Here is a 26,331-nt window from a genome sequence, read left to right as displayed (position 1 = left end):
GACATTTCGCAAATTCGAGTTACTTTCATGCAGATGTGTATCAAATCTACTCGAATAGTTCAGACAAATCCAACATTGGTCCGATGGTTGCTGAATGCTGAGAATCGTTGCTGAATTTTGCGCGTCACGCGCAAAATTCAGGCATCGGGCCGATGACTTCCACATTCAAGCCACATTCAGCTCCCACATTCAGCGTGTGATTGCGGCATAAGCGTCGGTAATTTGAGACAGGCGAAAAATTAAGAGTTCCCTTCATTTTCGCGGGATACTACACGACTTCTCTCGAGTTCGAATAGTTGCGCCGTTGGTGTCCGTTTTGACAGTGTTGATTCATACAAATTTTTTATGCATATTTCTGTGGACGTTCAGAGATTCCTCGTGATTTCACCTCAATATCGCGAGCAGCACGCGATATTCCGAACAGTTTTGTAAAAACGTAAAACAATTATGTATAAATTAGAATTATTATCGTCTCGTGAGTCAGACGCGTGGCGTGGGCTTCGTGGGTTGGCATTGACCCCCCCCCCACCACACACACACACACACACACACACACACACACACACCACACACACACACCACACACACACACACCACACACACACACACACACACACATCTCCATTGTCTTCGAGAAGCGCGTGCGGCCCGACAATGCGCTGATAACAAAATTCCAGTGTCGAGGCGTGAGTGATCGAAAATCGATATTTCCTCATTGGAAGTTGTGATGAAGAATCGAATATCAGGTGCCCGTTGCGAACACCCTGTTTATCGATCCTTTTCCATGGGTTTAAATGGCAGACCAATCGATAAATCGCAAAGCACAACACGCCACTGCCGAGCGATAAAAAATCCAAAAACCACATTTCCACACGAGTAAAATAGCCGCGAGCCTAACGGATGAACCCAATAGTATCATTCATCTTGCTTATCTAAAGAGAAAACTCACTCGAGGACATTGACGGATCCAAGAGGTTGGCAATATTTGTTTTCTCTCCATTTAAATCTACGGAAATGAATCGATCCATATCGATCCTCGGAGAAGCCAGGTTCTCCACCAAGAATCGATAGTTTCTTATTGCAAATAGTAGTCCAACTAACAACCCTTCGTATAGGGCTACTGGTTTTGGTAGTCCACGCGAAACATGAAGTAACCACCGTTAATCGACATATTTCTCTGATTCTCGATTTATCGTTCGTGGAATTTTAAAGCGTCACGTAGGATCATTTTTGCATTGTTTTTAGCGCATAATGATGCATGAGAAACTTTTCTAGACTCAGTCATCCTGTCATTTCTCTTATTTCATTTCCATCTAACTCTCCTGTCTTTTTACCAATTTTATATCATTCTGTGGGTGAAATACTGATAAGAAAGGACCGCGCTATCCGCGGTTCGGACGTCCGGGGTTGTCAAAAACATAGATATTTAGTTCTCTTGAGTGAAAAAAGGGTGAATGAAATGGTCAGACGAACAGTGACCGTCCACACGGTCGAAGTTTCTTCATGCAATGATCGTACTCAAAAGGATCAAATTCATCATTGTCTGGCAGTCTGGCTCAACATACTCACTACTATGTACTGCCGTACCTACCAAGGATAAACGTCGTACGAGCCTTCAGGCGTTGCCAAATTTCCTCCGGCAAATCACTAATTTTCGGGAAAATTTTGGAATATTTTTCTATCGACTTCTCAGATAATTCTGTTCAGGGCCGGATTTACCTACTTTCCGCCCATGAGCCGCCTGTATTTTGCCACCCCCTTCTCATTCGTTTTGAAACATCAATAAAAACCATCAAGTAAACGTGCCGGAGGGCCAGAGGGGGAGGGGTGCATAAAACGCGTTTACTCGTGTTGGACACAATTTTTTGGGAAAGCCCCGTCAACTTTACTAGCAAAAGTTCACGAAACTTTAGGCGAAAGTTACGTTCCGAAACCTACCTCTCCATTTTTTAATGAACGAAAAAATTGTGGCGGCCAATCACCGCTCACCTTTGGCGACGCAGCCCATGCTCGCTCCTGATTGGCCGCCGCAGTCTCAACCACGGCTATATATGTCGTGACCTCACCGCCTCAAGACAGTCCGCACCCGTACGTCACACGGGACTCACCTCACATCACCACACAGCACGCAGCGGACATCATGCAGCCGGCCGGCTTGCCTTTTCCAACGGCTCTTCTTAGAGCCACCAACACGATGAGCACCTCTCATGGTCATTGGCCATAAAATTATGAAAGAACAAACATGAATGTGGTTTAAAAATTTCAACTTCCGCCGCCGCGCCGCGCAGACCGCATCGTGTTTGGCGCAATGAGTGAAGTATTCTTACAGTCTTGTAGGCGCTTTACGTTTCACGCCGAGTCGCCGCGCCGGTCGCTGCTGAACGCACTGTGTTTGACGCAATGCGTGAAGTATTCATGTCGTTTTGTAGGCGCTAATAAGTGTTCCATGCCGACTGCCGCGCCGAGGGCTTCCCCTTTTCATCTCTAGCTGTTCCAGACCAACTTGCGTGTTTGGTTTCTCTCTTAACTCGACTAATTGAAGGTGCTCTCTCTTATATCACTGAAAGACGACAAAATTAGAAATTACTATACCCTCAGGAAATGAGAGCTTTTGCCGCTTTTTCTTGTTTGTAATTTTTTTTCTAAATCCGATCTTTATATGACTACATTTAAAAAGACTGCAAAATTTGCCGCTCTCTAGATTTGAGGAACGAGGAATCGACAACCGGGATTTTAATGAATGCATTATGTTAGGAAATTGCGTATCCCCAGGACTACTAGTTATAGTTCATCACGAAAATCTCGAGTTTCCGCAACTTTCGACGGAAAATCCATACCTTTTCCACACTTCCGTAGCGACTAGAGTCCCTTTATACTGAGAGTCAAGACAATGCGGCTCATGGATGTCACAAACGGGAATAAAGATTACAGAAATTGAACGTTTTTCGTAATCTTTGATCGGCCCATTCTTAAATGCCTTTCTCCGTTCCTCCTCTCATTCCGTTTGTTCCTTGCCGAACCCGTAATTCCCTGGTCCATTCCAGATTATAATCTTTGCAAATGGTGAAAATGTAATCTTTATTCCCGTTTGTGACACTGTGGAGGCCTAAAATACGGGAACCAATCAGAAATGGATTCAAATTGTCTTGACTCTCAGAATAAAGGGACTCTAGTAGCGACCTTCCGAAATCCGTGCTTTTTCAGTATATTTGTACTTTTTCCGTACAGTAGACACCCTGGGAAGATAAACGGCGTTGCCAACTTGCAAGATCATCACTGGTCCCCAGTACCGCTGAGATGAAGTGTAACGCCGTCAAAATAACTCAGTCCTTGCGGCATGCAACTTTCTTTACGCAGAGCCCCTCGTTTTCATTCGAAGGGTATATGGATTCGCTCGACATGATTCGATCGACAATCGAGAATCGAAAAACCCCGTTAATCGATCGACACATCTGTGAATCGATCGACAAAATCCGTGAGTCAATCGACATATTCAGAGAATCGATCGGCAAACGCCGTAAGTTGATCCATGGATTGACCGACAATCCGTGAATCGATCGAAAAAATCCGTGATTCGATCGACAATCGAGAATCGAAAAACCCCGTTAATCGATCGACACATCTGTGAATCGATCGACAAAATCCGTGAGTCAATCGACATATTCAGTGAATCGATCGGCAAACGCCGTAAGTTGATCCATGAATTGACCGACAATCCGTGAATCGATCGAAAAAATCCGTGATTCGATCGACAATCGAGAATCGAAAACCCCGTTAATCGATCGACACATCTGTGAATCGATCGACAAAATCCGTGAGTCAATCGACATATTCAGAGAATCGATCGGCAAACGCCGTAAGTTGATCCATGGATTGACCGACAATCCGTGAATCGATCGAAAAAATCCGTGAGTCAATCGACATGATAAAAGAGTTGATCGACAAACGCCACGAGCTGATCCGTGAATTGATCGATGAAGCCGTGAATGTGAATAGATCGACAAATCCATGAGTCGATCGAATTTGCCGATTGAATCACGTCGATCCGTTCACGTTTTTTTTTTTTTTTTTTTTTCTTGTTTTTTTATAGATTCATGTCGATCGAATCGACACGGGTAATTTAATCATTTGTCGATCGATTCACGTTTCTATTTGTATACGTCGATCGAATCCGTTTGATTCGCGTTAATTAAAAACTTCGATTCAACTTTCAATCGCCGTCGAAGCTTTTGCATTGTCACTGTATTCAGGATTCATCACCTTTCCATCTCTCGAGGCGAATCATGCAGTGCTTGCTTAGTCATTTCTCGATCCCTTGCGTTGCTAATCGCTTCCAGCAGGAGGGGGGGGGGGGGGGGGGGGGATGTTGAGCCTTTGCGTGATCCGGATCGTTTAGTGCACAAAGCTCGATAAAAACGCGAAAGATTGTTCCATAATTAGAGCGGCAGGAAAATCGCAAATCCCCGGAGAACTTGTCGAAGCTGAAGCCTTGAGAAGTTGAGAGGCCAGAAGGTGGCACGATAATTTTCCCGAGGAGCGGAGGGACCTAGTGGGGATGCGATCAATGACGAGGCGTAAGACAGAACCGATGCTGCTACCTATCGCTGTCCGCTTGAACTATTTTGTCACTGTCTCGTTTCCCATTTGTCCGCGCGCTGACTGCCCGCCAAGTTCAAATTGTCTTCAATTTCAAACCTACTTCCTTCGATGTATTGATCAGAGACTGGTAGCGGCTACCTGGCCGCAAAGTGGCCCGGATACGGGATCCCGGCTACTAAGCTATGTTCAAGGCTCCTGGATCTCGGGGCATGCGCAGAATATGCTATGCTGGTAGGTAGAAGGCTTCAATCCTCAGCATATCATTTTCAGCATACAGATCCCGAGATACTCATGTAGCTGGCTAGACGGTGACCCGACAGATCTTGGCATCCACCTAGTAAGCAGGATCCTGCAGCAGCCCTCGAAAGCTGGATACGTCCAAATTCGGCCCGACGTTCACCCTGGAAATCCTGTGCAAGGGACAATGGAAACAATGTCCTTAATGCGAGCGGTTCACTGGAAGTTCTGCGAACTATGGCAGCCAATCTCGGTGCACCAAGTAGCCGGCTAGTAGGCGATACCTGGTGGATATTAGCATCTCAGCATATCAAAGTAGCCGTCCACCCTTGTATGTTGGGATCCTTCGCAGCGAGGGATGCCAGCATACCTGGGGATCCGGCTACCAACGTATGCTGGCAGATCCGGCTACTTGGGCATCCGGCATCTTGACGTATGCCGGGGGTCAACCTCCGCTATCGGTCCTTGGTATTGATACCGAGCGAGTATCCTCAATGTCCAGTCCACTCAGTATGTCTCATGGTTCTTATACTTCTTGACCATGCTTATTCCCTGATTTTCAGGAGCTCATTCCCTGATAAGAAACTGAAGTCCTCTCCCACTTCCCCGAGATTTTCTCAGGAAAAAATATAAAATTCTTCCAAGTTCCAGATAAGAATATAAAATTGTTTCATTGTTCAGCTGATTCTTTCGCGCGTAATCAATTTTTTTAATTCCAAAAGCATTACTGATGTTATAATATCTGGTCAATGAAAGATTCTCTAATACAATGATGATTTGAAGACTCAAAAATGTCATTCAAGAAGAGGTCACTAATGGTGACTGAGGTGTAATAGCATAAACCTTACTGACATTAGGTCCTTAAAATTGTTTCTTTTGTTCAAATTTGAAAACGAAATGTCTCGAAGTGGTAGAAGAGGAGATTCCCGGTTTCTGGAGGGGGTTCTCTGATTTGGCCTTGATTTTTCCTGCAATTTTTTTAATCCCTGATACAATACCAGGTTCATCTCAATCCTCGACACCATGGTCTCAACAGATTTCACGGCAAATCAATGAAGGAAAATTGGGTGCAGGAATTGTAGATCCTATTTCATGAGTCAACAAATAGCAAGTAGGTTGATACATTTTGTAACAAGTGCCTTAAAGAAAAGTAAAAACCGTTGTAAAGAAAAATCTTTGTTGGGTTCTGTCTGAATACGATACTTTTCACAATCTTCCTTGTATTAGATAATAAACAACAGATTGAAGCAAAATCTGCATATCTGCATTTAAAATTGCCTGGTTTTTCCTCCTACATTAAATTTTTTGACAGGAAAACTGAGCATCATAACGTTTTGGCATCATTTGATAATTTTGCCGAGATATTGAAGAATATTATCAATAAACTTGGGGAGAGAATTTTGATTAATGCTCATGGAAATATAATAATATATGTGAGGGACTCACCACTTCAGCAACATATGATGTTGTTTAGCAGATTCTGGGTCATGCCATCAAATTATTATTTGAATGGGCAAATATTTTCGATGAACCGTCTAGGGGTGCAGAAAAAGTATGTTCTTGTTACCCACAGAGCGCAGCAAACAAGCGATTGAAGGAAACTTAAAAAAAGTAGAGCCTTTTCTTAAGTTTTGCCCTACCTTCCCACACACAAAGTGAGAAATTTCCTGAAATTCCACACTTGGTGGAAAAAAAATCTTAAAACTAAAATATGAAAATTAAGTAATGACTCACCATTTCAGTTTAGTTGGTCGGATGATTAGAATCAGCAGCAACATCGATGTACTTGAGAGATGACGAAAAAGAGGCAAAATAAAAGAAAAAAACACCAAAATAGTAACTTTTTTCTCCAGAAAATACACTAAAAGAAATTACCATTGGCCCATAATTTACTGAATTTTATCAAATTGAATACATTAAAAAATATTGATTTAGTGATTGATTGATGCAATATCTGATATTGATCTATTTCTTTTTTCTTTAGCGCGCACAACACATCAATTAAGAATATTAAGGAAAATTAAAAAATATTAGATTTTACACAAAAAATACCGCACAACACCTCAGGGCCAAGGTTGGTGACACTTCTTTGTGCTTGAATACTGCGTTGCACCAGAATGCCTGTGATCATGAATTACTCAGCAGCGATATGACATCTAGCAGCGATTAGTCATTAATTAGCGGCGTTTTGACTCTGAGTTTTTTGACAAACTTTACAGTGCTGTGATGAACAATCCCAAGTTTGTGAAGCTGTGCACGATCATCATTTAACTTCACACCATTGAAGGACAAACTGTAAGTTCGCCAGATGTATCGCCAACTAACTTTAGTATCAATCTTATGCCTCCGAAGGTAGAGCATCATTGTTGTCTTTATCCGTTTTTTCAGGTCTAGAACTGTGGAGTCTCGCTGCGGCACCTGAGAACACACCAAGATAAAATGTTCAAGAAAAGAAAATCAATTTAAGGAATGGATAATATTATTGTTGTCTGCCGCTTTGTGAAAAGGCATACTTCATTGCAAGGTGAAGAACCAAATATGTTTGGAGAGATGACTGACCGAAGGATGCACCTTTGTCCTAAGGACCTTAGCATGGCAATTGTGATTCCTCAGTTTGTTCTTCTTTAAATTATTTAACAAGGATCAATATTATAAAATATTTGTGCTGATCAAAGACATAAAGACGGAACACGCCAATCCAATAACACGGGGAGGAGGTGAGGCCAGGCCTGGCGCTGTGTGTTTGTGTGAGTGTGTAAATGAGCGCAGGAACCCAAGGCGGAAAACAGAAATTTGATTTTAACTTTTTCTCTTGATTTTTGCACATCTTTTGCTCTACACTCGTTTTAAATGCCTAAAACGAGCAAATCAAAAAGTTGGTAGGGTGACTTTTTATAATAAACCTACTTCGACTCGGTAACAAGCAAGGATCTCCCTTAAAGTTAATTTTTCTGTTGCTCATGGTCGTCCCGCCAGTTCAAATAGGCCGTTTCAGTCTCAGATGATCGTTACTCCCAAATGAGATTAATCGGTTGATGACGGACCATAAATAATCTAAAGTTAAAAAAAATAGGTGGGTAAGTGAATTTAATCAAGAATCAAGGTAGAAAAATTTGACTACGCAATTTCATTCAGTTCCTGCCCTATATTTGAATTTCAAACTTGTTCCTATTTCGCCACCACTCCTCTAGCCAATCGGAGAGGTGGCCTCATGTTTTTCTTCTAGCGCTCCGTCTTTAAGTCTTTGGTGCTGAAAAAGTAATGACTTGGACAACAGGGAATTTTTTTTTACTGCCTAGGTAGGTAGGTACTTGCTGAGTTTTTACCATTTATTCTAAAATACTTACAGGTTTTCAGACCAATTCCAAAGTGTGGTGGAAGAGATTTTTCTGAAATTTTTCAAAAATGTGCAAAATATGCCTGAATCGCCTGTAACTGGGACATGCAGACGGCGATGTGAAGTCAGTTAGTTTGAGAGATGGTTTTACGATAAAAGGCTTTTATCTTAAAGCACATTGATTTTCAAATGTTCATGCTCAGCTCAAACTCTTGTGGCATGATAAAATTCTCCCAAGAGTGAGGAAATATTGCGGTTGAGATTGCGACTAATTTATGCTCCAAAAAACTTTTTCCGTCCTCATGAGTATCCATTGAATTATAAGTCCCTGAGCTTGCATTTGTGTAAGACTATTTGTTAAAGGAGTCATCAACCGATAACTCTTCATTCAAAATGGTCAGCTTGATCAATGATCTTAATATCAAAGGTAATGGACAGCCGATTACAGATCGGCAGACCTATTTAAAAGTCTCCAAGGCAACCTCTCAAGAAAGGAGTCTCTCATTAGAAAACCCCTCTATCTACTGAGCCTTTCATATTGATGTTCCTTATCATAGGATGAGTAACAGTGTTCTGTCTTCCTAGGACTCCATGGGTCAAATGTGCAAGACAATTAGGGGAGCCTGGCCGTAGTGGCGCCTAAAAAAGTTGACACACTATTTCAATTTTTTTAAACTCGCAATAGTGATGTAGCAATATCGCACGATGCATACGCAAAAAGTTAATTTGGCTCCTAAGAAATTGAGAATGGCTTCTAAAACTTGAAATTTCTGGCCGAGGTGGCTCCAAAAATTCGAGGGAGAAGGCAAAACACTGATGAACAATACTATAAGAAAAAGAAAAATGTTTTGAAAGTAAAAAAAATTGGGCTTTGACAACAAACTTCTCCTCTGGTTTGCCCCCTGGTCTTTAACTTTCTATGCTTCTGGTGTTTTCCTACTCATCTCTGCAAAAAAATTGATTAATCATTACCGTTACTGACAGCGTGACATCATCATTCCTTTCCACAAAAATTGTTATCGACTGGCCATAATGAACAGCAATGGCAGAGTTCACCTCATCCAAAGTGACATCTTGGGGCAGTACTTTCAAGAAGCGATCAGCTGCAACAATATCATTGACTGTCCTACGAGTTATCTCCAGTAATTCTTCGTGGGTTAGATTTTCCACGTCTAGGTCAGACGGTTCGTCTCTGCCAGAGTTCTCACTGACAACATTTTCCGCTCTACCAGCTGAATCCATTTTCATCTGAAACATATCATTAAGATCATTAAATCAATCAAATTAATAATTTTAACGTCAAAGTTTTCCGCGACGTCCGTCAGATGTCTATCTACTCTTCACATATGAGAACAATACTAAAGTCGAAATTATATCTTTTGAATTCAAGACTAGAATCTCATTCATATGTTAGTTGTAATAAAGAAGCAACAACTCCACATTGAAATATGTTTTATTTTAACAAACATCAGAGGAAAATGAGAGAAGATTGCGATATGACTACCGCAGTACATCAATCGCGTCAGTTTCCCGCCATTCAGGTGCGTTTGAAATGTTTAGCAGTTTTTAGATTTTTCAAACGCGGTTTTCTTAGCGATTTTGGCTCCATGAAAATGTGGAAAAATCACCACGTTATCTCCTCACATAGTACTTTCAGAATATTCAATAAAATAAACAAGGTTCAGTGACCCATTATATTTGTAATTACTGTTAAAGATGAATAAGGAACTATCTATCTATCTGGTTGGTTGGAGAAAAAGATGGTAAGTAGATGCTAAGATGGTAATAGATTTTATCTGAAAGAACCCTACACATTAGTGAGGCTTTATTGGATCTCAGTAAGCACAATTGGATGAAACGTTATTTTCATCATAAAGTTCATTAGTAGGCCAAGGTCAAAAAATAGGTAATTATGTCCAATAGGAGCCGAGATGGGTATTCAGGGTAGAACATGACAATTGCTCGGCGTTTCTGCCCGGGCCTCAAGCGCAGTTTGGTGTTTGGACTACCCACGGATACTGAGCTCTTCCCTTCCCCAAATCTATCAATTTTGCTTCAGATTTAACTGCCGCAATAAGGAGTTTGTCTCGATTCTCTTATCTTAAAATGAAATGCGTCCTGTCAAATCCATTGACGTATAATACAATCTAGACCGTGCATTAGGAAATTTCGGCGAGACTAGGCTCCCTTCAAGCGAGACGATAGGCAACCCAGCAACACCCAGCAAGTGTACCGGCGAGACAATGGTGGAATTCGTGGAAATGCCAGTCTTGCCAGTGCCGTTGCCTGATACGGGTACACTTAGCTCGTATGTCTGGCGGTATCAACTAGGCTGAAGGCGCGTCTTTGCCCTGATTTACCCCCCTAGCTGTCTTACGTTCCCCGCCTAAAGTCGGGCCCAATGCGCGGTCTACATTGTATTATACATCAATGGTCAAATCGCATGCTATTCTCAATCCTCCCCTGCCCTGCCACTCTTCTGATTCAGATTCCCTAATTTCTATTTCCTTTCTCAACTAATACCTTAATTTCGAGTTTGAAACACACTCAGATAATGACATAGTCAAGTTAAAGGCAATTAGTCACAGCAATAACTGGTGAGAAAGAACGTGGAGGTGGTTCCTTGTTTGACAAGCAGATGGATTAAAGGATCAATTTCCGATACATTCATGATCACTGATTTGAGGCTTTAACGATGAACATAACAAAGACACTGACTTTGGAGGCTAATCATATCACCATTCTGAGAGTGCCCATCAATAACTAATCTCCTAATACTAAGTATGACGAAAGGAAAGTATGTAGTGGCGCTAGACCTCGACAAACCTAAAAGCACATTACATGCCACCTGCTATAGGTTTTGTTGTAAGCTAACCATGGCTGACCATAGAGGAATATGTAGTGACTCCAAGATGCTTAAGGAATTCTGATAATAAACGCTCACCAATTCTAATGTGATAATCCTGTGTGTGTCCTTCGTACGAGACTGATGTAAACAACTGACAAAACAGGTCCCACCTGTCACATGGCACGAACCGTATCAAGCAAATTCCGAGAAGCGAAACTCAATTTGCAACTTTCCGATTTCAAGTGCGATCTGGGTACACGAACACGAATTACTAGAGAGTTTAACGAGAGACTTTGAGTTAACAGAGAAGAATCATTCTCAAGTTTAACACGTGTTGGACGTCTGTACCTCTGACCACACGATTTTGCTTGATTTCCATGAAAACTTTGATGGAAAACACCAAATTAGCACGTCGAACACGCGAAACGAAACACTAACTCGAGGAAAACAAAGGCACCTGATTAGAACTTGTTTACGTGAACTGATGCAAGCTTCCAGACAAAAACGCGCCAAACCAGACACGAATTCCAGACATCAAAGCGCCGACACAAAACAATGCCATTGCCCTTTGCTCATGAACGCAATGAACCCGCCCGCCAAGCGCCAATAAAACTCTAGTTGTCAAGTGATGCGTAAAAGTTTTATTTTCACAATACTCGCTTTACTGTTAACTAAATTAAAGACAATCATTTTACAACGCTGCGTGAGACACACTTTCCCTCGTAACGAAGCCGGGAATTCTTTTAGAGGGATACTGGGAATTTATTCACCAATCAAATATTGAGGAACTTATCAACTCCATGCCTGAACCAATCACGTACGCTCGTTTGGACACAGTGTCTTCAGTTGAAAAAACTATTAATTTCCAAAATTATCAGCGATTTTTATGCTTGGCTACTGAACGAGATTTCGATCAAAATGAGCTCAAAACCTAGCCTGAGTTTTTAAACGTCTTTTAAGTTTTACAACTCAAATAATTTGTGGTCTCACCTTTTTATTGACGCAAACTCTAAAACCTAATTCTGGACTCTAGTTGCGTAATGTTCACACCCTTATTCCCTCTTCTCCCTTTTCCCTTTCCCTCCTGGCCAAATCGAATGTATACATAACAAAATCAGTGCAGTTCAAGTCATTCAAGGATTAGTCCGATCGTAAATCAATTTAGCCAATGCTTCAGAGCGTGGAGTAATTTTTTGCTACAGGTTAGGAAACTTTAGAAAATTGATGGCACTACAGTTGGGTGTGAAAGAACTTGACCAAGTGATCGAGAGAAAATTTCCTAATGAATCTGATTATAAAGATTGAAAAACGTAATAATAGTAATGTGTATAATGGTTTTTGATCAAAAAAAGATTGTTATCAAGTACTGTTATGCTAAAGTATTTGTTCCAATATTCTTACAACAGTGGTAGCAATTAACTGCTTCATGGGGGCTGGCGGGAATTCAAAACTAGGGAACAAAGTTCATGTTTGGCAGGATTTTGCTTTAATTTTCTGTTTCTAAGGCTTTAGCTACAAAAAATAGGATATATTATACTCTGCAAATTTTTTCAATAATGTCTATCTACTCAGTATACTGATGAACTCTGACTTTGTTTATTTACCGATAAAGCACAAACCTAGCCCGATTATTACGAATAAAAAAGAAGGAGAATTATTAAAATACGGGTAAACAAGGTAAAAATTATTGAAACATTCAAAGGCAGGACGTTTCGAGCTGCCTACCAGACATTTTCAGCTGCAAAACAAAGTAAAATGAGTGGGACTGACCCGCGTTATTATGAAGAGGTTACGTGAAAACGATGAGGTCAGGTCGCACTCACTTTTTTACTTGTTTTTTATGTGTTTTTGCAGCTGAAAATGAGCTGGAAGCAGCTGACAAGTCTTACCTTTTCGTGTTTCAATAATTTTTAGCCTTGTTTACTGTATTTTAATTAAATTCTCTACTTTTATTTATTTCCACCTTAATTATTTAATCTGGAACTATTGAACCACTAAATTTACTGAGAAACTAATTCTTGAAATCTTCGGAACGTTTCATCCCACAAAAAATCTGAAAAAGAGTCATTCTCCGCCGATAATCTGCTGAAAATAGCCAAAATTTCAGTTTTGGTTCTAGTTTTAAAATGCATGGATTTTCCGCCCAATGGCGCTCACCAAAACTAACTCACGCTCCTCCGCCGATGTTAGCGGATAGGATAATTGTGATTCTGTTCTCAATTAGAATTAAGTTTCGGCACTTTTAATGACAGTGCCAATGATTAATATGGAGGATTCTTCTAGGCAATATTTTCCTTGAATGCTCCTATTTTTTGTTATCAAGGTAACCTACTATTATTAGAATCATTTCTCTGCACATAACCTAACAACTAGCTCACTTAAGCTTTTCCTGTTACTTACTTTTGTTACAAAGTGTCCTATATCATGTAGATGCAACACTGTTCATTATGGAAAGACTGCAAATGAAAGTTCATTCTCCTAAATGATGGTCAATGCCTTGGACTCAGTTTCATATCCTGTTCTCCGTCGGAATCGATCAGCCACCTCAATAGTTCTCACTCCTCTCTGATGGCCCAGATGGCCCCAATTCTGCAGATTCTCCCATTTGACATCATTCTGATACCTCTGGTGATGAGTTGAACCATTACGCAATTGAACTGTTCGGTTTGTAGCAGCTTACACTGTATGGTCCAAATCTGATGTACTATTCTTCGTCAACAGAAGAATTTTCTTTGCTATTGCTGTACCTGTACGCAGATGCAAGATCTTAGGTACCTAGCACAATGGACTCCTTAGCTGGTGAGACCAGTAGGAGTGAATCAACGGATGAAAGTGTCAACATTCCAAAACGCAAGGTAAGAACTCACATGTTGGAGTTTTACTAATCCTGTTTCCAAGGAAATAATGTATGTTAGGAATAAAACTAAAAGTTGATAACCGTTTTCATTGCAGAAACCATCTGAGTATGTATAACAAGTAATTAATGATAAGAAGGAAGAAGAGTCACCATGGGGGGGAGGGGAGGGTTGAAGCACTTAAGGGCTTTTTTTTAAACCGTGGAATGCGATGGATCGGGATCTTCGCGGTCCGGGACGGTTCAACTGGCCTAACCGCAGCCTCAACTATTAGTTGGTGTTGCCTCAACCCACCTCGGAAGAGCGGTCCAAGCGTTCCACTGGAATGGATGGAACGTGCCAGTGGAACAGGATAAAAAAGTGATGCGTTCCTTCGATTCTCTGCGGTTCAGATAAAAAAAAAAGCCATATAGAGTATGAAAGAAACTAAGTTTTCTCTAAGGACATAGGGAGATAAACAGAAAACGGCTGTAGCCTCCTTTTTTTCCATATGATCAAAAAATCATTATGAGGCTTTGATCAGTTGCAAAGCAGGCTTGCACACAATCCAAAAAAGTTTGAAAATAGAATGGCCTACCAAAGAGAAAGTGAAGACAGCATACCCACTAGTCTTATCAGATGGACTTATTAGTAAAATTTCCACCAGAGTCAAATAATTTTTTTGATGGTTTTAAACAGTCACTTGGAGCTCTGCAAAGTTCATCAGATCATGATGATGGACCTAGATTTTATAGGTCATGAAACGGTTTGCACATCTATGGTAAAAACTTCCAAGATTAGTACGCATAGGTTGATTCAACCATCCATTCAATGCTGATAATTAATGTGTGTTTGTCAACAGGGTCATCAAGGATTGAAGGCTAATGTTGTTGCATTAGACAAAGAAGTATGGCTGTGGTATCGGAAAAGCGCCATGAACAATCAGAATCTGACAAAATGCGATGTGCAAAACTATGCTCGCAACATCTATCTGCAGGCCAATATCCAAAATTTCAAGGTTTGTTGCAGTGTACGTATGAGGACTTATATGTAACAATAGCGGATGTGGAGTTTTCACATTGTGAGAAAATCGCGTTTGAAGTTTTCGAAGCTTTGCTTTTTGCCGCCCGTAGAACCAAGAGGATTCTTATGAAGATTTTCATGAAGAGCAACCCTTCTAGTAAAAAACATGCCCTTTGCGATCTATGTAAGTGAAAAATTGAAGGAGTAACAGCGATTTGAAAAAAATGTGACATCCGCTGTTTTTACTGAAAACGTTTTTTTATGCATGAAACAAAGTCTTCAGGAAGGATAAGGCTGGTGAAATGATTGAAATGAACCAAAAGTAAGTCAATGCTGGGTCATTTAATAAAATTGAACAAAAAACTAAACCGTTTGTAACTTCTTCAACAAAAATAAGGAACAAATTATAAAATCAATTAAGAAATCAACAATTCTGGCGAGATGGTCCCGATACATATAATTAGAGTGTCAGCTACAGCCCATGGCCGGTGGGCGGGCATTTATCGCAAGTGGGTTCGACTCTCCACAGTGTCCTGCAGCGCCGGCCGGGGAAAACAGTGGATTCTCACAACCGCTGTCTTTACAAATAACATGGTTTTCAGTTCATATCTCGCCGAAAAATTCATCCTGGAGCTGGAAGTCTGAAACTTTGCACTGGCATTCTTGAGGGCTCCAGAATTCAAGAAAAGCGTTAGCCCTAAAAATGACGGATGTTAGCGACCGCTATTGTTACATATAAGTCCTCATATTTATCTGATGTGTAGCTGTCTCTTTTGTCTTACTCTTACCATAGCATACTTTATTTTCCAAGGGGAAACAGTGTGAAGGTTTCATTTTCCTTGAGACTCATGAATTAATGATGCATTAAATGGAGCTGCTACGGAGGAGTACATTATCTGGATTGCATTTAGTAAAAGAGTACCAGCGCAATCAGGGTGGTGTAAAAATCATTCATCTTCATCCTTATCTGTAAAATTTCTGCGAATAGAGAATAGTTTTTACTTTTCATCAGATGTTGATTTTAGAGGAAACTAATCGCATAAGTTTAATCCGTCCATGTATTCAATACCCTTAAAGGCTGGAAGAAGTTCCACAATTTTGAAAAACACCGTAATTGTGCTGGTTCCCGTATTCTAAATGTGCTCCATCTGTTCAAATCTCTAAATATCTTGCAGAACAAGGTGAACCAACTGAAAATGTCCAAATTCAGCTTGCTGGTGTGAAATAAGAGGTTTTTTTTACTTGTTACCTAGAAACTTACCCTCTTGCCCATGAACTGAAGTCTTCTTAAATCAAAATAAGAATTAAACTAATTTCTATGTGCTTTCTCAGTGCGCTAATTTATTTTTACATGATTTTACAAACTCTTGGTACCAGAGAAAGAAGAATATTTTTGAGTAACTTGCTGTACTTAATTGCTCATTTCTAAATTTGTTTCCAACGCTTGACTTGACAGAAGTTGTTTCGGTTTTTTTTTTTTTTTTTTTTTTTTTTTTTTCAGAAATGAATTTTAAAGTTAAAAATTGGTACAAACAATGTCTCGCTGACAAGTCCGCTCAGGCCATTTATGCTCAATGAGTATTCGGCGTGAACTTTTTATCTGAAAACTTGTCTTGGAACACTTTATTTCCTTCCCTGTCTAGTAGTCCCATGGTCGAAACAATGCTTGCATTATATGATCGAAGCTGAGTGAAACAATAATGGAATGTTTTCTGTTATCATTTGTGATCAGATTCTTTGTTCAACTTATTTTAAACCATTCTAATCTATGTATTCGAAATGCTGTCCTTCAGGCAAGTGATGGATGGTACAGGAGATGGCGCCATCGGTGGATGAAAAACGGAGATGCAATGAAAACTAAAATGGAATTACAAGATTCAGATTTAGTCGTCATGGAGGTGAGGCTTCTATAACTTCTCTTCATAAAATCAACCATGATCAGAGTATCCAATGTCAGCAGCAGCTTAGAATGTAGTTCAATTGAGATGTTGGATGAAGGAAGGGTACTTTTTAAGCAGCCTCCCTTTGAAGAAATTATCATTTTGAAAATCAGATGTCACTGATTTATTAGCAGTGCAAAATTTTACAGGTCTAGACAATCCATAAGGTCCTGAAAACGTGTAGAAAGGATTACGCTTGGAATATCGAGAATTTCAGGTCTGGCTAAATTTCAGTATAATTAGATGTTCCTTGCAATGCCTTGTGTTCAATATGCTTTTGAAATTAAAATTTTTACGTACCGATCTAAATAAAACAGGCTGAAAAGTTACTCTTTCGACCCTCTTATATGCGTTTTCTAATGGATGTGTCAGACTGCTGCTATGTGTGTGGACACAGCGCAGTAAGCTCTTATTGTTTGGAGAAATTTTATTATTTTTCGGATTATGAGGAAACAAAGGATCTTTTTAATCACCAATTAGATGTTGCAGAATTTCTCCCCAACATTTTGCATAAAAATGCTGAAAAACTCCCTTCTCAACCCTGCTTCTCTTGAGATCAGTATGTAGAAAGTTTAATTTTAAAAGCTCATGGTGCTCAGGAGGCTGCAAGGAACATCATATGAGAACAAAATTTAGGCAGCCCTGAATTTCTCGGTTTTCCGTGTGCTGTATTTTTCCCGAAAGGTCCAAGAGATGTTTTGAAAATGTGCCTATTGTCTCGGCACAATTGGCTCAATGGTCAGGAAAAAACCTGAAAAGAATTAAGAAAATATGTGTATACTAATCAGCACCCCAGAGTCAAAAGGTACTTAACTTCATTCTTGGCATTTGAAGATATCAGAAAATGTGCATCGGCCCCAACGTAAATCTCCTAACCAGGATTAGACAGGGCTACTAAATTTGCCACACGCATAGATCTGTCATTGGTGATTCCCAAATCGCCACTAACTCAATTTTTCCGATAATGTGAGTTAGGTACCTTTTGGCTTTGGATTACTGAAATTTTAGTAACAAAATCAAGTATCTTACTGAGATCAGTTTTTTAATTTTATGTAATTCTTTCAGGGTCTTAATTTTGCATTCCCGGACTTTGACGAAAATCTTTTCTCCATCGGTAAACCAGACCTGCTATTGAAAGCGCTTGAAAGTTTGGAAAAGGAGAAACCAAAGAAGCATTACCATGAATCGATACCAACTAGAAAACCAGCACAAACTAGGATTAAAGGCACCATTCCTGAGAAGCAAACCTTACGCAAAGGAGTGCGCTACAGACCGGAATTCAAAGAAAAAGTAGTTGCGCACTCGGTCACCCACTCTTTCAATGAGTCTGCTTTGAAGTACAAAATCCATCCAACAACTGTTTCAAATTGGGCTGAAGGAAAACAAAAACCAGTAGAATCAGAAAGTGTTCAGAAATCAAGCATCGAGGAAGACTTTGCAAAATGGTTGCAGGATCTTAGACTCTCCAAGCGTCAAGTCAGCAAAGAAGATGTTCAAGAGGAGGTTACCAAAATCAAAGCACGGTCAAGTGGTGAAGTATCCAAATGGTTTTTGCAGTACTATTCTCGGCTATATGATGGCATGACCAGCAACATCCAGTACCCTCAAGTTATCAAAACAGAGGTCGTGAAATTGGCTGAACTGTGGTCTCAGAAGTACATATCATCTATTTTGAATATTTCTAGGAAGCAGATATACAATTGGTCCAAAGAGTCACATCCAGAGCATGCTATGACCCGAGTTGCAGGGAGAAAAGATGATGTTGGTAAGTGCTTATGGGATTGGTACATGGGTAAAGATCTTAAGCCCCTCAAAAAAGAGATTCATCGCCAGGCTGCTGAGATCGCAAGAACCAAGGGTTATGATTTGAAAATCACGAAAAGCTGGCTCTACAAGTGGTGCAACACATATAATGTCACCTCTAATTCACTCTTAGACAAACAGCTTCTCGAGTGGATTCTTAAAAGATTCGATCAGAACTCAACACCAAGCCAGGAAAGCATAAGAAGAAAGTGCGCTGCATTGCATAAAAATATCTATGGAGAGACCAACTTCAAAGCCTCCAGAGGCTGGGTAGAAAGATTTTGCAAAAGACACAGTGATCTTTTGCAGAACACTCCCACTCCAAGCACAGCTTTGCCTGAGAAATGTGAAAGTTGTAAAGACCGATTCAAAGCAACTCTTCTGAAAGTTATCTCAAAGCGGTTGATTCCTTTGGATCGTATCGGAATACTGGATGAAAGTGCATTGAGATTGGCCTCAGCCAAGAAAGTGAAGCGCTCATTGCGGGTTTGTAGCTTTAAAAACATTGAAGGCAGTTTCGTTTTCTCATGCTTGGCGAATGGATGCATTCTACCTCTGCTGATCATTCTCAGGGGCCCGCAAGCAGATCCTGAAAGGGTGGGCGATGTTTTTGTTGCCTATCATGAGACAGGAGCACTGGATTCAGCAACCATGCAATTCTGGGCGAAAAACTGTGTGGGCACAGGTTTCATCTCCAAACGTTTTAATTGCCGATCGTTTTCAGCCTCATGTTGATCCATTAGTCAAAGAATATTTCTCTCACCATGGAAACCTGCTTGCTGTGATTCCCGCAGGCTGTGCGTCTCACTTTACCTGGGTGTTGTCTGAGGCCTGCGAGTACCTTTCAGATCGTGTGAATCAGGATTGGCAGACTTGGCTCCAAAATAGTGTCAGCGGTATTCAGGATGACACTTTGCAATCCAGCAAATCTCCCAGCCATGCAGAAATTATTAGTTGGATCCGGAATGCTTTTTACGAGTCAAGACAAAAGTTTCAGGTTAGTGTTTCATGAGTTCAGATAAACTGCTTTAGTGTAGTAGCAGATTTAAATCAGTGATTCTAATAAGTCACTAGTAGCCACTCATTCTAATTTATTCGCTGAAAGCTTGTAGTGAACTCCGGCTCCTAGGAATTTGTTGGTTCCTCATTTCTTACAAAATTTCATATTTTAAACGGGAAATTATTGTCGTGACTCCAAAAAATTGAAAAAATCAATAGCTACCAAGTCTGCCAAGCAAAACTTACGCACAGAAGAAAGGTCAAAAACTTCATTAACACACCCCTACCTGTAGCCTAGACCTTTAAGGCCTTTAGACCACGGCGATTAATCGCGGCGAGTGAAACACGAAAGCCAATGGAGAGCCTTGATTTCGATCCATTAACGTCGATATATCGAAATCAAGGCTCTCCTTTGGCTTTCGTCTTTCACTCGCGGCGATTAATCGCCGTGTGTATCTAGGCCTTCACTTTGAATTGGTTCTCGGGCTCCTCATATCCTAGCAAAGATTTTGGGCTATGATCAATAAAGTTCGTCAACTTGGTAAATTTTACAAGGAGGGGAAACTTACTTGTTGAATACCTCTCGTTTAATATTTTCTGTAGACTTACGCTCCCCTCCTTCATTTTTACAGGCAATCATTACAGCTAACTTCCAGACACTAATGGCCTCAACTGAACAAGCCTAGAGGCTCTTGATAGATGCTCTTGCAGTAAAAATGGAGAATATGATTGAACCAGAAATCGTCTTATTGTTTCCAGCTTTTTACCTCCATATTGCTCAGCTGACCTTATCAGCATAATGATCAGTATGTTCTTTTGCTTTGTTCTTTTTTCTCTCCTCTCATTTTTGAAATGTGACTGCACTGTTTACTCCAAAAGTGTGTTCAATGGTGATGTTTTTGGAAGTTCACTGTCACACTGCATTTATTCTATAAATTTAAAGATGGTTTTGAATGACATGAACGTTAGAATATCAGCAACTTTTACAAGTGAAATTTATTTTTTTTGTTTCCAATCATCTAAGACTGACTCATTAACTTGGAAGATATTGTTTTCCCAGTCTAACTTTTTTAAAGATTACACATTTTCTGCTATTGTAGACAAGTAATAAGGTTAAGCCAGTAGACACCCTGTGTCCTTTAAAAAGGTTTGATTGATGAGCTGACTGCGTAGAAATTTACAATGGAACAAATATTTCTTAATTTTTTCTGCATTCTTGCAGGAGAAAAATTAATCCTTCTCCATAGATGAAAGAAGTTAGTCTCAGAACTATTGATTTGGACTTCATTTACACAATTCATGACTTTTCAAAAAATTTCTAGGTATAAGTACTTAGCTGTAGTTTATCGAAAGACTGTAGTTCAAATAATATAGTAGTATGTAACCTTTTATTCAACACCGTAGTAACTCTAAGACTGTTGCAACTGATGACTTACTTTCAAACGCAGAATGGTAACCCAAGTCTGTGTTTTGTTCTATTGATTTTTAAGGTTTTATGATTTTATCTCATCATAATTTTTTTTTCTTTATATTGCATATAGTTTGCACTGCACTGATTTCTAAGACTGTAAGAATTCTTTCTTTCTTTGACTCATGCTTTGAAGGTTCCTTTTCACTTTCTGGAAGACGCCAGCTCCTTCTTTAACAAGTTTTTTTCTTCTTAAAAAACACAAGTCCTGTTTTTGATGAAAGATGAGTTCACAGCGGTTTTTTACAACACTAAATGCGTCGACACTTCTCTTGTTTTAAGAATGAATGAGTTCGTTAAGTTCAGAGAGGGGCTGATGTATGAATAGTTCTTCCTGTACTGTAGAATCTCGATTATCTGACACCCTGAAAATTCCTGTCACTAAATAGCTAACGAAAATCGACTTTTGGGCAAAAATGTAATAAATGTGTGTTTTTTTTTCTTTCTTTCCAAATGACCATGTTTTATAAATACGATTAGAAATTGGCCAAGCTTGTGCTTTCTGGTTACAGACAGAGCATGTCTGAAATCAAATTTTTTTCAATCTTTGTTGGTGGTGTTGATTATTCAACAACCCGGCAGCCTGTAACCGTCGGTTAATCGAGTTCCACTATACTTTTAAGTGGAAGAAAATAATCACTACCTCAAATCCCTCCCTAAATTATTTATTTCTTGGGAGCTATGAGTTTTTTACTATGGAAGAGTAAAACCGTATACATTTTCAACAACATACTGCGGTTTGAGTAAACTCAAGGAATTCTAGATCTCAGCACCAATAATTGAAGAGTTTGCCCGCAAAAGGGTGTCTTTGATAAATTTTTTTTTAGCGAAACTCTTTGAAACTTTGAGAAGGTGGCTTTGCACATTTTGGCCTTTGATTCCGCACAGGAGCATCAGATCGATATAAAATTATGACGGTGTCTTTCCGAAGATACCCTGATGCTGTACAATTGATTTTCAAAACGATGACTAATTTTACAATACGCCCCTCTAAGGGCAGACTTTTCAATTGTTACATCCAGCAGGACCTCAGAAAAATGTAGTCAAAGACGTTTTTCTTGAGAGTGTGGAGGCTCTTAACTTTAAAAAGAACAATTTTTTAGTCGCTGCTGAATCACATTTTAATATTCAAAATGGCTTTGAGTCTCTCTCCTTAACCATCTCATTTATGAATTGGCGTTATGAATTTTTCTTAATTTTTTCTGCCAGAGGTACACAAAGGTAATTTTTTAATCACTCTTTGTATTATCATACCTGATCATCGAAGTACAAATTATTATATTTACCACAAATCTCTCCATGCATTGTATATTCTTCTATTATTTAGACTGACGGTCACCATTACTGTGCCTTTTACTGATTCTGTATCTCAAGACCATTGTGGAAAACAGTCCTGTTTTTTATAGTATCAGTGGCACATCTGAAAGGTTTCGAGTTTTTAATATTCTCTAAATCTTGCTGTTTTAATACTCAGGGCAAGAACTGAAAAATATGCCTTAAGTAACAATTTTCATAGTACAAAGGAATCCATAACCAATTCCTAGTTTTTACATTGATTAAATTAAGAAAAACGGTGCAGCAAATTGAAATCTGCTTGTGCAAAAACTTTTGATGTCCAATATTGTGTTCCAGAATTTTACCTCTTCTGTGATTTGCAACTGAATATTGATGAAAAAATACCATATCACCAAATAGTTTTCTTGAAGGGTCATCAAATATTTGTCATAAGGTTTAGGTATTATGGACTTGATTATCAGAAGACTGGGGCAAAATTAACACTGACAAATTTAAATAGATATCAAACATTTCGTATGCGGTTTGTCATTTCGAAGGAAATTAAGGACGGTCTCAAAGTCTAAATTGTTCTTAGTTTTACCACTTTTACAAATCTGTACGAGTAAACGTTGTTCAATGAACGCAATAACTGACAGAACTGTATCAATAATTTATAGCTCTCATATTTATGTATGTTTTAACTTTCACTAATGTTGGTTACAAAACCGTTGACTTTCATGTCATTAAAATGTTAAGTGTTCTAAAGTACAAATGACAGCAAAGCCTCTTACAGTCAAAATGTATTTTTTATAAGCGGCAGTAGTACTGATTTACCGTTCCAATGCTGTCAATGACTGTAATCATACGATTCATATATTAATGTCAAATTGTTTAACGGTTTTAGGCCGTGCTTTGAATGTAACAATTTTAATTTAATATTTTCTTGTTAGTTTCCTGGACCATAGGACCAGGTGCAAAGTTGTTGAAACATTTTTCATTCTGTAAGAAATCATTCTACCATCAGATGGTAGTCCATGCTGTTTTTCCTACCGTTTCATGAATGATTTTATCTGCTGTCCACTTATTAATCTGGGTATCCTTTTGAAAGGGTACACCTTCTGGCACAACTTGAGTGTTTATCCTGCACGGGTGAAACAACATCGAAAGCTTTTTAAGCTTCTATGTTCTCCTATGTATTCAACTGTATCTAAGCTGTGCACAGGCACGGCTAATGATTATCTCTAAGGCACATTTAATATAGCTGACTTGGCACGATATACCACTGTCCAATATTCACTATGCAGGGGCCATGACAAAAAAACAGCGTGGCAGGATAGTACGTCCAGGAACAAAGAAAAACACGCTCTAACTGTGTTTTGGGTGCAGCTCCTGCTATGCGTGCATCAAGTACTCGAGTGGATACCCATCTAACACATGAGTGCCTGTTCTTCGTTGAACGCAAATACCACTTAAAACATATTGTCGGTGAAACTACCAGACTACGTATCGCGGCTTGTGACATTGCAGACTTCCTGTAATACTTTATTTTTAAATGGAAAACCTAACACGATTTTTTGAAAACTTCGGTGATGTATCTTCTCAGTGCAAAGAAAACTGTGTGAAAACTTCCAGGAATGATATTGATATGTTCTTAAAAGAAATAAAATGGGGGAGATTTTTTACGCCGCAAACGAGAAATGTGGTCAGGTAGTTTCAACACCAATATTCTATCAGTCAAATTCATTATAGACAGCCCTTGTCATTGCAACTTTTTTCCGCTCTTATGTGAGCAAATTTTGTATGATGATAATGAGACTATTACTGTGTGAAAAATTCTCAGGCATTCCAGTGTATTTTTTATCTTTATGGAATTTGTTTTTCGTTTGCCCTTCTTTTCATTTTTCTCTCACTCTTCTATGCTTATTTTTCCCTTTTCTTGTCCTTTCCTCTTGTTTTGTACAATGAGAGTTGTTTTTCATGGATCAAAAAGTCGAAAAAAAGGTTTTTGTCATCCCTGAGACAGATTTTATAATCTGAGCCGGTATAAGCCAAGAAGTATTCTACAACAATGAATTGCATTGTTATTAGTTCCAATGCAAGTCTCAAAAAACTCTCTCTGTTAAAACCATTTTATCCATGATTAATACCTCATTTGCCATTCAACCTTATTTAATTTATTAGTGGGGTTGGATTAGTTTTTTCTTTCTTCCCCAACTGTTTTCTCATGAATATGTACTTTTGTTTTCAGTTACTAGGTAGGGACTAAGCAAGTGAGAATTACTGTACCTCCGTAACAAATAGTTGACTGTGCTTTTACTTTTTGTTAGCTATACATTTTGCGGGTTTTAATGTTGTTAAGAGCTTTTTTAGTTTAATAAAACTGTTAAGTAATCTCTACACAGTATTCACCTTTTTATTTTCAACAGGAAATCCGAATCTTAAAGTATTTACATCAACGCAACGACATAATTTTACAGTTTTACTGACTAAAAATTTTTTGCTACAAATTAAATCTTGTCTAATAAAAACGTCTATAAAAATCAGGTAGGAGGACAATTTTAGAAATATCGATTCATCTCTTGAAATTTAGAAAAACTGAGCATTTTTGCTGAGGAGCATTCTTGCATCCTGACAGAGTAATGAAAAAGCATAAAAACATTACAAAAAGGAGAATGAGCTAAATAATTCTGTACAGAGCTAATTCTCAGAAAAATTTACAGGTATGTATTTACAAACACCTTGGGTGTTGCAGAATGCTATATAAGTTGTAGAGTCTATAATTGTGATATTCTTCACTGTTTTTAAGACTTTGAGTATACGCCAAATAATTTTAAGCACTTTTAGACTGTGGCAGAGGATCCACTATCTTTCTTTTTGCACTAACATTCCATGAGAAAATAACATCAAATGATCTTCTATTGCAGTCTAAAAGAGGGTAAACTTCTTTGGCATGGACTCTACCTGTAGGAATTATTCAATCTGCAAGTTCCCTCTGTTTTCAAAATCCACGAAGATGAACCTATTTTGACCATCTAGATCTAAAAATCTTTTTAGGGTTTTACTGAAATCGACAAGCCAAACCGACACTGAATTGGACCAAATGCAGTCATATGCAAGCTGCAGGAATGTGCCGAGACAATAGCCTTCCGTGACATCTTTGCAATTTACGAGAAGTTCTCACTGAAAGCTGCAACAATTTACTGCCAAAAAAAAAGAAATAAAGGAAAAAAGGCAAGAACATTGAATGTATTTCAAATCTTTTCTTAGTCTTCAGGGTCATTCCATTGTAACGGGTGTGACAACAATTTAACTTTAAACACAAATTTGAATTCTTTCTTGGGGTTTAATTAAAAAATCATCTGCAGTAGCAGAGAGAACTTTTTTTAAAGATCATTTCAGTTTATCAGAAATTGTTTTTACTTTGTTCCATTCCTCAGAAAAAATTAAAAGGCATGCGTACGGGTGTGACCGATTTTGGAAGTGAGTTTTTCCTCAGTGAGTGTAAAGTGGAAACTCAGCGAATTTTATGAATGTAAAAATCTGATTAAATTATATGATGAAGTCAAGGGTTTTTGCTTCAACTGCCGATGATCCGTTTTCGATTATCTGTTTTTCTTTCCCTGAAAAATGGGAAAGTTTGCGTAACGGGTGTGACGTAACGGGTGTGACAGATTGTCTGTCTGAGGTCCATCATTTCTGAGAGAGTTTATAAGTTAAAAAACTTACTTTTCTTCTCATACTCTTATTGTAGGCAATCCTAAGCAGTAAATCAATCACCAGTTTGCCGCATTTTAATGTAGAACATGCCAAAACTACATTTTTCTACAAGGTGGCCCAGACCTACCGTTTGCGTCACGGGTGTGACGTAACGGGTGTGACAAATTGTCTCTCTGAGGTCCATCATTTCTGAGAGAGTTTAAAAGTTAAAAAACTTACTTTTCTTCTCATACTCTTATTGTAGGCAATCC

The 26,331-nt window shown here is 39.1% G+C and overlaps 2 protein-coding genes across 3 annotated transcripts in view; one reads left to right on the top strand and one right to left on the bottom strand.

The window, feature by feature from the left end:
- The window catches only part of LOC109038499 (protein charybde), a 177,815-nt gene extending 166,191 nt beyond the window's left edge, over positions 1–11,624 (bottom strand). For both annotated transcript variants that reach the window (XR_011900117.1, XR_011900118.1), the window contains exons 1-3: positions 11,118–11,624; positions 9,146–9,421; positions 6,571–7,254 (exon numbers count right to left, since the gene is read on the bottom strand). The gene's annotated coding sequence lies outside the window, so the exon portion shown is untranslated. The remainder of the gene's footprint in view (positions 1–6,570; positions 7,255–9,145; positions 9,422–11,117) is intronic.
- A 1,598-nt stretch (positions 11,625–13,222) lies between these two features.
- On the top strand, positions 13,223–24,760 carry LOC109038512 (uncharacterized). The gene is made up of 5 exons (XM_019053581.2): positions 13,223–13,876; positions 14,718–14,873; positions 16,672–16,776; positions 17,884–19,618; positions 20,253–24,760. The coding sequence occupies exons 1-4, from the start codon at positions 13,805–13,807 to the stop codon at positions 19,354–19,356; spliced, it is 1,806 nt and encodes a 601-aa protein (XP_018909126.2). The 5' UTR covers positions 13,223–13,804; the 3' UTR covers positions 19,357–19,618; positions 20,253–24,760.
- The last annotated feature ends 1,571 nt before the right edge of the window (positions 24,761–26,331 follow it).

This window comes from Bemisia tabaci, chromosome 6, assembly GCF_918797505.1.
Source record: "Bemisia tabaci chromosome 6, PGI_BMITA_v3".
Taxonomy (NCBI): domain Eukaryota; kingdom Metazoa; phylum Arthropoda; class Insecta; order Hemiptera; family Aleyrodidae; genus Bemisia; species Bemisia tabaci.
This window is presented reverse-complemented; position numbering and strand designations above follow the sequence as displayed.

What these genes read in the sequence shown, in the direction of transcription:
- LOC109038512 (XM_019053581.2), top strand. Translation starts at nt 13,805, where the DNA reads ATGGACTCCTTAGCTGGTGAGACCAGTAGGAGTGAATCAACGGATGAA. An exon ending in CCAATATCCAAAATTTCAAG is followed by an intron (nt 14,874 to 16,671) that starts GTTTGTTGCAGT and finishes GCTGTCCTTCAG; the next exon opens with GCAAGTGATGGATGGTACAG. An exon ending in CAGATTTAGTCGTCATGGAG is followed by an intron (nt 16,777 to 17,883) that starts GTGAGGCTTCTA and finishes TAATTCTTTCAG; the next exon opens with GGTCTTAATTTTGCATTCCC.